At 46.9% G+C, this 14,070-nt stretch overlaps 1 protein-coding gene across 6 annotated transcripts in view; it reads right to left on the bottom strand.

Moving 5' to 3' along the window:
* Ppfia1 (PTPRF interacting protein alpha 1) overlaps nucleotides 1–14,070 on the bottom strand; it is an 84,981-nt gene that overhangs the window by 15,009 nt on the left and 55,902 nt on the right. For all 6 annotated transcript variants that reach the window (XM_027408806.2, XM_027408805.2, XM_027408808.2 and 3 more), the window contains exons 17-21: nucleotides 9,094–9,245; nucleotides 7,420–7,592; nucleotides 6,836–6,929; nucleotides 1,107–1,188; nucleotides 815–1,015 (exon numbers count right to left, since the gene is read on the bottom strand). In XM_027408806.2, coding sequence (XP_027264607.1) covers nucleotides 815–1,015; nucleotides 1,107–1,188; nucleotides 6,836–6,929; nucleotides 7,420–7,592; nucleotides 9,094–9,245 — 702 coding nt within the window. The remainder of the gene's footprint in view (nucleotides 1–814; nucleotides 1,016–1,106; nucleotides 1,189–6,835; nucleotides 6,930–7,419; nucleotides 7,593–9,093; nucleotides 9,246–14,070) is intronic.

Genomic DNA, 14,070 nt, shown 5'->3' with positions numbered 1-14,070 from the left:
TACCTTCCAACACACCTGTTCCACAACAAAAGCAGGGAGGGAGCTGCTCTTCCTGTCCACTACATAGAGGTAGTGCTGCAAATTAAGATGATACAATCCCACCTCTGTGACAGACTAGCCATAGGTCCAGGCCAAAAGCCACCCCTGAGGAGTCGGAGACCCTTGATCCCTACAGTTGTACTGTGAAGAAGTCACAGGCATTGGACTGTGTGACCTGCTCAGCAAGTAGCACATCTGTGTGTGAATGCAAACACCAACTCTGTGTGGTCAGGGGTCATCAGACATGAAAGTCAAAAGGCAGGAAGTGCTACTATAGAGTGTGAACTTCCTAAGCCCCTGCCCAGAAGCCTCAGGTAAATGCAAGTGACAATTGTAAGAATCAATTTCCACCTTTAAATCTCTTCTTTTTGAGGCTTTTCTAGACAAGTTTTCATTTTTAACCTGAGTGGGTTCTCAATATGTTGCCCCTGTTGGACTCAAAGCTCTGATCTTCAGACTCCCATGTAGCTGAGATCACAGTGGGCCTCACACTCAGCTTCAGACACGCTTTCATGAAAGCCTTTGTTCAGTGCTGAGGATGAGCCCAGGACCTTTCACATGCTAGGCAAGTATTCCACACAGCTTTGCTCTAGCCCAAAAGTCTTGCTGATCTTGGGGCATCCAATCCACACGAGCAATAGTTTTAAGGCATCTGAAGCCATGTTTTAAGTGAGAACTGCTGGGGGCTGCAAAGACCCAAGAAATCAGGCTGACTGGTCCATAGCCTTGCAGGAGGCAGCTCTGCCTCCCAGAGCATAAGAGCATGTGAACTTACCGTCCTGGATGTGGGTGGGGCAGAAGGGCTGGTCAGTGACATGATCTCCTGGATGGCCAGCCGCAGCTTCAGCCTGTGCAGGGGGTTGCTGATGCCAATCTCCCGCTGGATCTCGGTATCTGACAGGGCCGACATGATGGCACCACTCTTGACGTTTGCTCGGCAAGCAGCCACATACCAGGCAGGCATCCCGACCCAGAGCTAGAGACATGGGAACAAGAAGGTCAGAACATCAGACAAGTGTGAGAAGTCTTAGTGACTTCCCATAATGCAGCATGTGAAGAGGACGTACCTCCAGCCACACCACCACGGTGGGCCCGTCCCACTGTGCAAATGGCAAACCTTGCCTGCGGGCCTCCTCCAACAGCTCATGCCTGTGAGGGAGATATAGTCAAAATAACCAGTTAAGTAGGCATCTCTGACAGGTTTTCAAAGCACAATAGGGGCTCACCACTTCCCTTGAGCTTTAAGCCGCTGGCACCATCTACAGCACACTAGCTTGTGTTTACTATAGAGTGCCTGCATGAGTTGCTGGCTGAGTCCTAATCCCCACAGAATGTCACCTCTTCTGAAAGACTGTCCACCAGCTTGAGGAGCACCTAGTAGTCCTCATAACTAAGTTCATATGGTATGAGGGTAAAACCTAGGTGCCACACCCTTTTACAATGTCCAGAAAGAGAGCACATGCAGGTTGGCAGATGGACACCTAGTGCTGAGTCATTAAACATTTAAGGATGGTGCAAAAAAATCTAATGGAGTAGCACACAACTACTAATCCCAGCACTAGGGAGGCAGAGACAGTTGGATCTCTGTGAATTCAAGGCCATAATGAGTTCTAGGACATCCTAAGTAACATAGTGAGTCCCTATCTCAAAAAGACAACAAAACAACAACAAGAGAGAAAGAGAGAGAGAGAGAGAGAGAGAGAGAGAGAGAGAGAGAGAGAGAGAGAGAGAGAGAGAGAATGGTTCAAAGCACTGGGTAAACTGTACTGCAGTATACACCAGGCATGTGTTCTATCCCCACCCACACATTTGCAAGGTTCTTTCTTGCAGATTACATCTCTCCATGTTTGCACATGTTGCAGCCAAAAATTCTGGAATCTCTGTTTGTGACATCCAGCTCTGTAATACCAAAACCAAACCCCCAAATCCTGGCTCTATAATAACTGCCCAGAGCAGGGCGTTCCCTCCAGTCACAATGTCACAGACAACTTTAAGCTTGACTTCTTCAGTCATCCTTGGTTGCTATGGTCAATGGCTGCCTTCCATCACTAGCTAGCAGCAGATCCCCAGGGCAGCAGCACTATTTGGTGTCTTAGGCAGAGTCAAAATAGCACTTCCTTTCTGAGGAACGGGGCTACTCATAAACTGGAAAAGAGACAGACAAGTGTGCTCATGTGGAGGTGAGGTAGTGAAGGTCTGCAGGATGGACACCAGCCCTTGCTAGAGGGAGGGACCTGATGTCTTGGGGCACCAACTTGTGTCTGAGTGACTTTCTGCTTCCTCCAGACAAACTCTCTTCAAATACAGTTGGTATCATTTATCAAAACAGGCAAAGAAGCCACAGGAAGCAGCCTAGTCACTCCATGAGACCAAATAAAGATGGAAACTTGGAGGACACAGGGCAGTGCCCATCCTGGGTATGTAGCCTAGCCATCAAGGTTTCTAAGCTAAGGTCACACTGAGTGGACTAAGTCCTCTTCAACTGGGCAGTCTGCTAGGATGACTGTTATCCAGTAGTAATAGATCATGCAGAGAACAAACAGCTAAGAAAGCACACTGTAGCCCTCAGTGGCTACCTGGAGTTTGCTGCACCCTCCTAATACTGGAAACAGCCTTTGTTGGCTCTTAGAGCCCAGGCCACTTACAGCAGAAGGAACAGTATAGAGGTAGGACATGAATTAGGAACCAGTCAGAGCACCCACAGCTAAACACTGAGCTGAACTCTGGAATCCAGTTGCAGAGAGGGAGGAGTGATGAGCAAAGGGGTCAAGACCAGGCTGGAGAAACCCACAGAAACAGCTGACCTGAGCAAGGGGTTGCTCATGGACCCCAGACTGATAGTGGGGAAATCAGCATAGGATTGTTCCAGACCCCTTGAACTTGGGTTTTAGTTTGGAGGTCTGGTTAATCTATGGGGCCTCCAGTAGTGGATCAGTATTTATGACTAGTAAAGGAATGGACTTTGGGAGCCCAATTCACATAGAGGGACACTCTCTCACTCTAGACAAATGGGGGAGGGACTAGGCTCTGAAGATTCCCCCAATGGAAGGCCTCACCTTCCCTGGGAGGCAGAAAGGAGATGGGTTAGGGGGTTGGTGGGGGCAGGAAAGGAGGGGAGGGAGAGGGAACGGGGATTGACATGTAAAAGAAGCTTGTTTCTAATTTAAATTAAAAAGGGGGGGTGGAAGGAACCAGTAGGAAGACATAGAGGACAATCAGTATAGGAAGCAGGACCTGGAAAGGTAGTTAGCACAGGCTTCCCTCTGCCTCCTTGAGCCTTCCCCATTGGGCAGTTTGTAACCTTATAGCCCAAACACAGCTATGACAAGGCTGGCACATTTAAGTCTCAGTGTTCTCAAGGGGAGCACATCTCTCACTAATGTGTCATGGGATGAAATATCCACTGACTACAGACACCCAAGGCTAGTTGAACTCAACCTTGAGATGTCTTATGACAGCAATACTACCTCCCTCCTTTCCACTTCACCTGGGGAAATGGGGTTGGCCCCTTGATCTTCACAATACCCTACCAATTCAGTCAGTTTTCCATGTGGGACTTCTGCAGACTCACCCAATTACCAATAGTCACTTTCTAACTAGAGAGTCACTTAGCCTTTCTGCTCCATACAACTGTCAAAATAAATGTAAAAGGGTCGTGACCATCACTGCTAATTATTTCAATACTTGGGAGGCTGAGGCAGGACTGCCACGAGGTAGAAGCCAGCCTGAGCTACACAACAAGACCCAGTCACACAAAGCAGAGAAGGCATTTAATCCTAACCAACTTTCTTACTAGTCAATTTTCCAGGTAATAAAAACTCTTTTAGCCACTGGCCCCAAAGCTTAAAACAGTGATCAAAGTAACAAAAATCTTTAAAACCATCCTTTTGGGTGTATGTGTATGTATAGTGTATATACTCACTTTGTAGACCACGCAGGCCTCAAACTCCAGGATTTGTCTGCTCTGCCTCCCAAGTTCTGGGATTAAAGGCATGCACCATCACTGCTCGGCTTCCATCTTACTTTTTTGAGACAATTCTCTTCCTAAACCTGAACCTCACTGATTGGCTAGACTGACTGAGCTCCAGAGACTCACCTGTCTCTGAGCCCCCAGCACTGAGTTACAAGTACAGACTACCACACCCAGATTTTACATGAGTGCTAGAGATCCAAACTCAAGTCTTCATGCTTACATGGCAGACACTTTACTGACTGCACCATCTCCACAGCTCAAGAAAACATCTTCCAAAAGGCCCATGTTCTGTACCTCAGGCCTAAGACCAAGAGTGTCTGATTGTTCGGACCACAGGTGCTGCTTTCAGTCTCCCTCAATTCCATAATCCCTGGAAATGGCACCAGGGCAGTAGAGCATCTGCTATGTCTTCTCTTCCTGGGCTGTGAGATGTATCATCTCAGTGCAAATCTGTAATCCTCCTCTCTGCCTCCCTAACACTGGGATTGTGGGCATGAGCCTTCATGTCCAGCTCCTGAAGCTAATGTGTAAATGGCTGCCCTAATACAAACTCATGCAGCAGAAGTGTTCCTTTACAATCAGAACTGGAGGACTGAAGAGTATGGTTCTGCTGCACAGTGGTGGCCACACATTCACAGAACCCTGATCATCATCCTCAGCACCTCAAAGGCAAAGCAAGGAAACGATAACAGGAAAGTAGTAGTTTTAGAAATACACTCAATTCTATGAAGAACGGCCTATGTATTAAAGATAGGCCCCATGATTAGATGGAACTGTGGTCACCTACTCCATACCAATAAGCACAGTTGCTCTTTATACCCCACACCCAACTGTATTTTCACTATGTCAGCACTGTCCCATTGAGGTCCTGAATGAAGGCCAAGGAGCCTTACTTCTCTGACACCAGCCATAGCAAGTGTCTATATCAAGTGAACAACCTAGGAGTCCTAAAGACACAGGTGATATCACTCTGACAGGGAAAGGACAGATCCCTTTTTGCAAAGATCCTCTCAGAAGCTCAGTATTGAGGGTAAGCCTGGTGTCCTTAGGAGCATCCTATAGCATGGTTCTCCATGCAGTTCAATTCCCTACCTGTGAGTACACCAAAGCCAGGAACTTGCTGTCCTGGAACTTGCTTTGTAGACCAGGCTGGCCTTGAACTCACAGAGATCGGCCTGCCTCTGCACCACTGCCCCCCTCCAGTGCTGGGATTAAAGGCATGCACCACCACTGCCTGAAGAAGCTATGTTTTAATATCAACGTTCACATGGCCAAATGCCAAATCCCAAGGTATCACAAAACATTTTTACTCAGTTCAAAGACAGCAATATTCCAAATCAAATTTGGATATTAAGAGGTTTCTACAAATTTTCATTTGCACAGTCCTGAAGGTAAGGGAATCTACAGCACTGCTAGCGGACCCTGGTCCTTACTCAGGGCACTGACCAGTTATTAGACACCATGTGAGTAGAGCTCATGACTGGCAACCCCACAGCAAGGCCAGCACCATTCTGGGTGCAGTGCACTATCTTCAGAGCACTCAGGACCCTTTGCAGAACCATCCAGACCATCTCGGCTCAAGGCCTACTTCCCCTTGTAAGTTCAGCTCTCACTTCTGGTCTACACCCTCTGCCTGTTCCTTGATGCATTATCTCATCCTGTCTGCCTGTTTCCGTCACTGGAACTAGATGCAGCTAAGCTTCTAGACAGTTCTTCTATGCAGAGTAAACCCACATACACATCACTGCTTTGGGCCCTGGAGTGACAGCCATCCCAAAAAGTATTACTAATTTTCAGGACAGAGATTTTCTTTACTGACTTTTTTTTTCTCTTTGCAAACCCAGGGCCTCAGCATGCTATGCATTTCTTTTACCTGGAGACACACCTCCAGTCTTCCAAGGATTAGTACAGAACTCAAATTTAATAGGCTACAAATTCTTAAATCTATATGTGATAAGCCAGTCCACCAGGAGAAAACACTGTAGCAATTACTTTCAGAGGGCCATTCACATGAACCCAACCAGTCACTGTGGCTGCCTTTATAGCTCAGTTGTTCAGGACTATCGGCAGGGCTTAGAGTTATTTATGTGAAATCTGGTCTCATGTATCTCAGGCTGGCCCTGAACTCATTATGTGGCAGATTTGACACGTGCCACTATGCCCAGTTTATATAGTGCTGGTGAGGGGCCGTGGCTTTATGCATTCTAGGCTAGCACTCTGTAAGCTGAGCCATATCTTAGCCCTGTTATCACTCTTAAAGATAGCCACCATCCCATTTAATACTCAAAAAGCCATTCAGGGTGAGTTGCTATGCCTCTCATCTTACAGATGAGGAAAATAAACACAGGAGTCTACATGACTCCCCAGAGCCACAGAGCTGGATTCAGACTTCAAAGATGGGTTCTGGAGCATGCACCTAAGAAAGACACTTTACACAGTGGCAGGAATCCAAGCAAATGCCTTCAATGTGTCATAAATGCTCTCTTCTTTAGGAAGCGTGGGTTAGAAAGGGCTGTAACTACACATGTGTGTGCTGGAGAGGTATGCATGTGTAACCGTTCACATATGTGGGTACATTCCAGATACATGCAGAGGCCAGAGGAAGATGCCTCAACACCAGGCATCTTCCTCTATTGACCTTCACACTACTTTCTGAGACAGGGTCTCTCACTGAACCTGGAGCTTATCCATTTGGCTAGACTGGAGTACTTTTCCAAAAGGCTGTGCATGCACACAGCTGTGCACAGAATTTGATATCAGCTGAAACCGAAACACCATTTACCCTAAGAACTGACTCCAACAGAGACACAATGAGAAGCTTACTTTTTCTGAAGTTTACGGTTTTTTTCAGCTTGTCCTCCTAGTTTGCTGAGTCCCAAGGCATCTTGAGATGAATTTTCTGTCTCTGAAACACCAACTACAAGGAAGCACAGACCCCAGACTTAAGTGAATCAACATGGTAGAGCAAAGTTCAGGTCTGTTTTCTACAGGTAGTAGTTCACACCAAAATCTATTTCTGACCAAACAGCCCAGCAAATTACTTAAGACAAGACACCTGGTGTGTCTGAATTACTAGCCATTGCTCTTTGGGCCATATCTGTACCACCTTCCAGGGTCCTTGCTCTCTAGAGCAACATGGTGGCACATGGAGAATGGGCAGACACCCTTGTTAAGATGCTTACTGCAGGGGCTGGAGAGATGGCTCAGTGGTTAAGAGCACTGGCTGCTCTTCCAGAGGTACTAGGCACAATTCTTAGCACCCACATGGCATCTCACAACTGTCTGTAACTCCAGTTCTAGAGGATCCAACACCATCACACAGACATAAATGAAGGCAAAACACCAAGGCACATGAAATAAAAATTGGAAAAAAAAAAAAAAAAGATGCTTACTGCAAACCTACCAACCTTGTCCTGGTGACTCCTTGCCCAGTGGCCCAGGCCGGCCCTTTTCCTTCTTGCCAAACAAGCGGCCAATGGAGGACTTGATGCCCTTCTTCTTTGGGGCTTTGTGGAGGGAGTCCTGGCTACTATTACTGCTGCTAGGATTACTCACTGGACCATCCTGGGAGCCTGTGGAGCTTCAAGGAAAGAAAAATCGGAGCTGTATCATCACATGGGAGTCCATGCACAGGCACTACAACACTTTGCTGGGTTGTTTTTGAGATAGGCTCTCACTCTAGGTTAGGCTGGTCTAGAACTCATGACAACCCTGCCTCAGCCTTGAAAACATTAGGCTTATAAAGACATGAGTCACCACACCCAAGCCAGACAAGACACTACATTTTTAACAACTGCTCTTGAGAGTTCCTATGATTCACCAAGTTTCTCACAGTATGCTGGGCAATGACAAAGGCTGCCAAGGATGCTCAGAAGGAAGCCTGGTTCTGAAAGTCCAGCTTCTCTAGGACTTGTCGTTCCTCTTTCAAGAGGAGGCTGGACTCCAACTGGCTGGCAGGGGAGGTCTAGGCTCAGTCAGTGAGAGAGTTGTTTGCAGGCCAGGAGGCAGCAGCAGAAAAGAGATCAGGGATCAACTGCTGGTCAAGAACAATGCTTACTACCTGCAGAGCTGGGTTAGGGCTACTATTCAAGTGCCCTCCCAACCCTGCTCAGGACAGCACAGAAACTCCACTAATGGTCATGCAATGACTATCACAGCAACCAAACAGGCTCTTGAGTTCCTGACAGGAAGCATTAAAAACACAAACTGCCCAGCAACTTGGAGATCCAAGAAGGCAAGAGAATATGAGAAGCCAGGCTGTCAGTGAAGGGACTCTGGCTAGCTCAGGTGTGGCGAGCATGACTCTGGCAGGCCTTGCCTTTCTCTACCATTCCCTCTGCCTTGCTAAAAACCATCATATTACATTCCCAAAGCTAGCCACCAAGGTCTATTCCCGTATTTGGCCCTTCTTGCTCCTGAGGCCGACTACCAAAGTCTAGCTATCAAAGTATTAAAGTCCAGCAATCAAAATCCCTCTTTGGTTCACCTAATTAACATGCCCAATTAAAATTAAACACCTCATCCTAACATGAGGTTTCCCCTTGTACCTTTATAAACTGCCATTTTCCTGTGTACCACATCAGTTTCCTATCTAACCAGAGGCAGTTCTTTGTCCCTACTCCAGGACAAAAGCCCCTGCCCCCTTTCCCTTGTTCCTTCTTCCCCTTCTCCCGTGTCCTCTGTCTCCTGTGTTTGTCTCTTATTCCTTGCCCCCATCCATCTGGAGCAAATAAGTCTCCTTAATGCTGAGCACTCAGTCTTGGGGGTCTTGAGCTGATACTTTTTCTTTTAGTCGATGGAGTGGCACCATCTAGAACCACACAGGTGCCTGTATATGAACAAGGTGTGAGGTCCTAGAGCACCATTCTTTGCAATGTTCCCCAGACAGGGCCTTCTGCTGGAAACTACCTGAGGCAATGTCAGTTAACTTAAACTGAATAACCCGAAACTCTTTAAAATCTGTCTTCTTTTCCATATATTCTTCTATTCCATATATTCCATATATAAGAAGATAAATATTCTTAAACCCCAGACAAACACAGCTCCACACAGGGGCTGCTGTCCTCAGCCCTGCTCCTTACTTCCTCAGGTCCCTGATGTCCTCATGGCTGACTGTGTGCAGTGCGCCCTTGTGCAGCCTGTCTAAGCGCAGGGGCCTCGGGGAGGAGGGGGGAGAGGTTTCACATTTTATTGTCGTCTTGTCGTCTCGTACCTCTTCTCTGGAAGCTGGCAACTGAGGGCAAGATAGAAGCAATAACAATGAACAGTGTACTTAAAGATCTATTAGCTATTCATTCTCTGCTAGCACAAAAAGACACATTTTTTGTTTGTTTGTTTGTTTGTGGTTTTGTTCTGAAATGAGACCTTGTGAGTGCACTACCTCTGCCTCCCCAGTGCTAGGGTTACAGGTGGCTCCACTGTGCCTGGCTACAAGGCTGCATTTTAGTTCACACCATCTTGAAGACTACTGTCCAGAAAGGATCCAAACAGCATAGAGCAATGTGATTCAGAGCTCACCTCCCTGGGAAAGATATGAAGCAGGCAGGCACAGAACACTGACAACTTCTCCCTGAAGTCTAGGCACATCAGAGGCCAATGCCCAACAAGGCAGCCAAGACCTGATCCATGCTATCAACTGCGACCTCACCAACACAACAAGCCAACCAGCTCTCACTGACCAGGAACCTCGGGCCACTCTGTGGGAACACTGGGGAGGCAGAATCTTCCCTAGAAAGTAGTCAGCACATTCCTGTCTGAGGGTTGGGAACACACAGAACAGCTAGAGACCATAAGCCACACCCATGTGCATGGCTACATTTCTGGGTATTTGCACTGCAGACTATATGTGGAGACATGAATGCAGTTTAAGAATAATGCTGCACATGCCATTAAGATGGCCATACGTATAAACTAAAGGACATGGGACGGAGGGTCCACAGCAGTAAATAGCTTCACCCCATTTTGGGTTCTATGGAGACACCTGCACTGTCTTGTGTTACGATAAATCTTTCCGCCAGCTGCCCGAGTTCTGCCCATCATGTGGATGGACAAAATAAAACAGAGACATATTAGGTACAAAGCTGCTTGGCCAATGACTAGGATTCTCATCTGTTAGCTCAGTCTTAATGATCATAAATATATATATGTTCTAAGACTTATCTTATAGAGGATGCCTTCCACTGGCAGTATGGTTCTAAATCAAGTTAGATAGATTTCATGAAGTACGGCAAGCATCTACATGCACAAGACTGGCAGCTGGAATGGTACTGAGGAGCACTGGTCCCACTATAGCCCCATCCGCTCGGGGCCAGGTTGAGCTGAAGACAGCTGAGGACATTCACTAGCCAGCAGCAGATACACTCTGCATCTCCCTGTCTAAGATGATCTCAGACCAGCAGCAGGCATCATGCACCTGGACTAGGCTCTGAAGGACACATGCTCAGCATGTGGGAGGTCAAGGTTCCATTACCTCCACCCCAAAGCCACCATGGCTAGAAACTTTGGAGGAAATGTTGACATTTTAAAAATGGAATCATTACTTAAACACAAACCCAAGAAGTGAGCTCAGGAGCAATCCACATGATGGGGATGCTATCATGCTCTTAACAGAGCCTCACTCACAACAGCTCCCAAGTCCTGACAGAGATCCCGGGTGGTCCCTCTATGCTCCTTCAGGAAGGGATGGCACTAGGACCCCTACTAAATTTAAGACTCTTCAATGTTACCAAGTAGAAAAGTCACCTTAGCTTGCCAGTGATATTAAAGGTGGAGTGGGGTACACCATAGTGCAGTATCCAGCCCATGTCTGGCTCTGTAGACCAGGTCACCGTACTGGAATGGAGTGTGGTTCACATACTGTGTCCTCACTGACACTAGCCAGCGGAGCTGAACAGAACAGTGTGCGGGGTAACTGAGGACTTGTGTCACTGAGGCAAGTCCACTGTTGCCAACTTGAGTAGCACTGTTCATTTGGTTGAGTATTGAGAGGTAAGTCCTACTTTGTATTCCAGTCTGTCCTGGAACTCATGACTTTCCTGTTGTGCATGGCATAAGCACTGTTTGAGCAGAACAGGTGAGTCACTTTTTTTTTTTTTTTTAACTTAAAAGAGAAGGCAACCAACCACAGCACCAACATGGCAACACTCATTGGCAAATTCATCAGTGGCAGGTGGGGATGGAAGCCATGACTGCTCCAGTGCAGCCAGCAAGGAAGGTTGACAGGGCAGGGCTCCTGGGCTGGAGCATGGAAGATAATAGGTAGCATGTCTAAGTCAACCACCAAAACACCTACTGCCAGCTCTTCCCAACTCTGCCCAACATGCTGCACTTGTACCAATTTCTAGGTACTGTCAGGGAATCAGGGCAGCTGGTAAAAGGCCCAGGAGCAAAGTGACCACCAGCAGCCAGGCGTTGATAGTGCATGCCTTTGATCCCAGCACTGAAAAGGCAGAGGTAGGTGGATCTCAGTGAGTTCGAAACCAGCCTGGTCTACAAGAGCTAGTTCCAGGACAGCCTCCAAAGCCACAGAAAAACCCTGTCTTGGGGGAAGAAAAGAAAAGAAAAAAAAAAAGTGACCACCAGCTCAGCTTTTGAACTAAGGCAGGCCTGAACACACACCTGTAACCCAACACCATGAGACAGAAGCTTCAGCTTCCACACTGATAAATGGAGTAACTGCGGTGACCTGTATCCCACACGGATGCATGCAAGAGTTTAAGACAATGGTTCCAGTGCTTGGGAAGCTGAGGCAAGAGGACTAGTGTGAGTTCAAGGCTGTCCTAGGCCATCCAGCAAGTTCCAGGACAGTCTGAGCTATAGAGAAAGACCTTGTCTCAAAGAAACAAAATTGTTAAGAATAAATAAAAAGACAATGCCTTGGTCACACAGTAGGCCCATGGTGGGCATGGGGATGAGTGCACTGTGCATCAGCCCCAGCCTTCCCCAGAGCGCACCCCTGCAACTCTGCCTCAGGAACTCTTGTTCTCAATTCTGAACAACAGAAAAGCATGCAATAATTAGACACAGATGCTTCTGCCCCAGTATTTCAGGGACAGGCTTCCCACATGACCATCAACATGACATGCAGGGTCAAACTAAACACTGCTGGGAAATATCAGTTACTTCTCATCACATTACAGTAGTTGTGTCACTCATGGAGATACAGAGTGTATAAGGGTCAACATGTGATTTACCTGTCTCCGGTGCTTCCTTAAGTCACTAGGCTGACAGATGCATGTGAAGAAACGAGAGAGAGAGCAGGTTTACTGTACACATTGGGGAAAAGACTCAAGGAACAGTGAGACAATTGATAAGCAGGGCCAGGACACGCACAGGTTGAACACTGAGAGGAAACAACACTGGAAATAAACATTCTCAAGACAGTTAAAAAGTATGCAGATTTCCCAGGAGGCAACACTTAGTTAAGACTGAGTTTCAACACAGGCAATGCATTAAAACCCAGCATTCCTTGTAAGAAAGGACTCTAATGACCCTCACTCGAAACCAGCCTCTCTGTTGCTAGTTGTAAACACACTGGAATTTAAGAACTCCATCAGGAGCTGTTACATTATCTATTATAAAGTCAAACCAGCCTTGAGTTAACAACCTACTGGATATTAACCTAAAATCCTTACCTAGAATTTGATTTAAAACTTTTCAAAAATAAGCTGATTGTTTAAGGCAGTAAGAGCAACTCTCCCTGCTCCTGTGAAAAGCTCCAAGAAAACCTAGTGGGGTTACAGGGAGAGCCTCTAGGCCTTACAGTGTGCACAGTATTAAATGTAAGAGTTTATCAAAGACAGCAAGTCTGTCAGCAGGTAGCTGAAAGCCGAGTGACACCAGAACCAGAAGGGGCTGTGTCTGGGCTTCCATCAGTACCACACAAGGTAGGTCACCTGGACATACAGGACACTCCCTTGTAGAATCACAGACTTTCCTCCCTGTGTCCACATGCAGGAAACACAAGTAACAGAGAATGCATTCTTAACATGAAAAAGAGCCAACAATTACATTTTTTTTTGTTTGAGAGAGGACCTCTCTACATAGCTTTGGCTGTCCTGGAACTCAATCTGTAGACCAGGCTGGCCTCGAATTCACAGAGATGTGCCTGCCTCTGCCTCCAAAATGCTGGGATTAAAGGTATGTGCCACCACCGGCCAACAACAATGCATTCCTCAAGCATACTGCAGATGTACACTTGGGTGCTTGGGGGGTGGGGCTGTCACAGCATAAGGTGTCAGATGGGCAGACAGACAGGGATCTGGGATGGGGATCAGGCAGAAGTAGACTGACAGCAGTAAGTCAGTCTTAAGCTGAGAAAAACACACAGCTATTCCTACAAAGTGTTTGGAAGGAGGATGAAGCCACAGACCATGCCATGAAAGTTAGGACCTTACCCCCTGCACTAATGACAGGTATTACACAGTGCATCAAAATACAAGAGACTATACTATTCAACAGCTCATTAAAATGATTCCACTGAATTAGTTACATGCCCACTGCCAGCGTCATGGAAACTACAAATGAAAGCAGCAGCAAAAGAGATGCAGCATGGCAGGGTAGCTAGGATATAGACTGAGTCCAAGTTTAGTATGTAGGCTCTTAGGATCAATCACATGCTAAATCCTCAACAGTCACTAGAAATTCTGAGATCCACACACTTGGGGCATAGAATTTCTGAGACAAAAGTGCTCCCAAGCTAACCAGTCAAGATGCCCATCTCTTTCAGCTCGTAATCCACAGGTCTCCTGAGTGGCCCTTGTGACTCTGAGCTTAGAGACACCCCTGCTGTGAGGGCTAAGGGACTCCTTCATACTTTTTTTTTTTTTTTTTTTTTTTTTTTTAAATTTCTGAAGATGGAAGCCAAGCCTGGCACAGGCTAAGCAGTGCTCATCCCACCATTGGCCTCCACCCCAGGCTCCCTGCATGTCTTCCCACATGCTACAACACCTCTCCAGTCATTTCTGTTCAAACAGGAAGCATAGCCCCTTCTGGCTTGCACCAGACCCCTGCCTAGCACCCCATAATTAAGTGTAACATGCTGGTTTGGTCATCTAAGT

This window comes from Cricetulus griseus, chromosome 3 (assembly GCF_003668045.3).
Source record: "Cricetulus griseus strain 17A/GY chromosome 3, alternate assembly CriGri-PICRH-1.0, whole genome shotgun sequence".
Taxonomy (NCBI): domain Eukaryota; kingdom Metazoa; phylum Chordata; class Mammalia; order Rodentia; family Cricetidae; genus Cricetulus; species Cricetulus griseus.
This window is presented reverse-complemented; position numbering and strand designations above follow the sequence as displayed.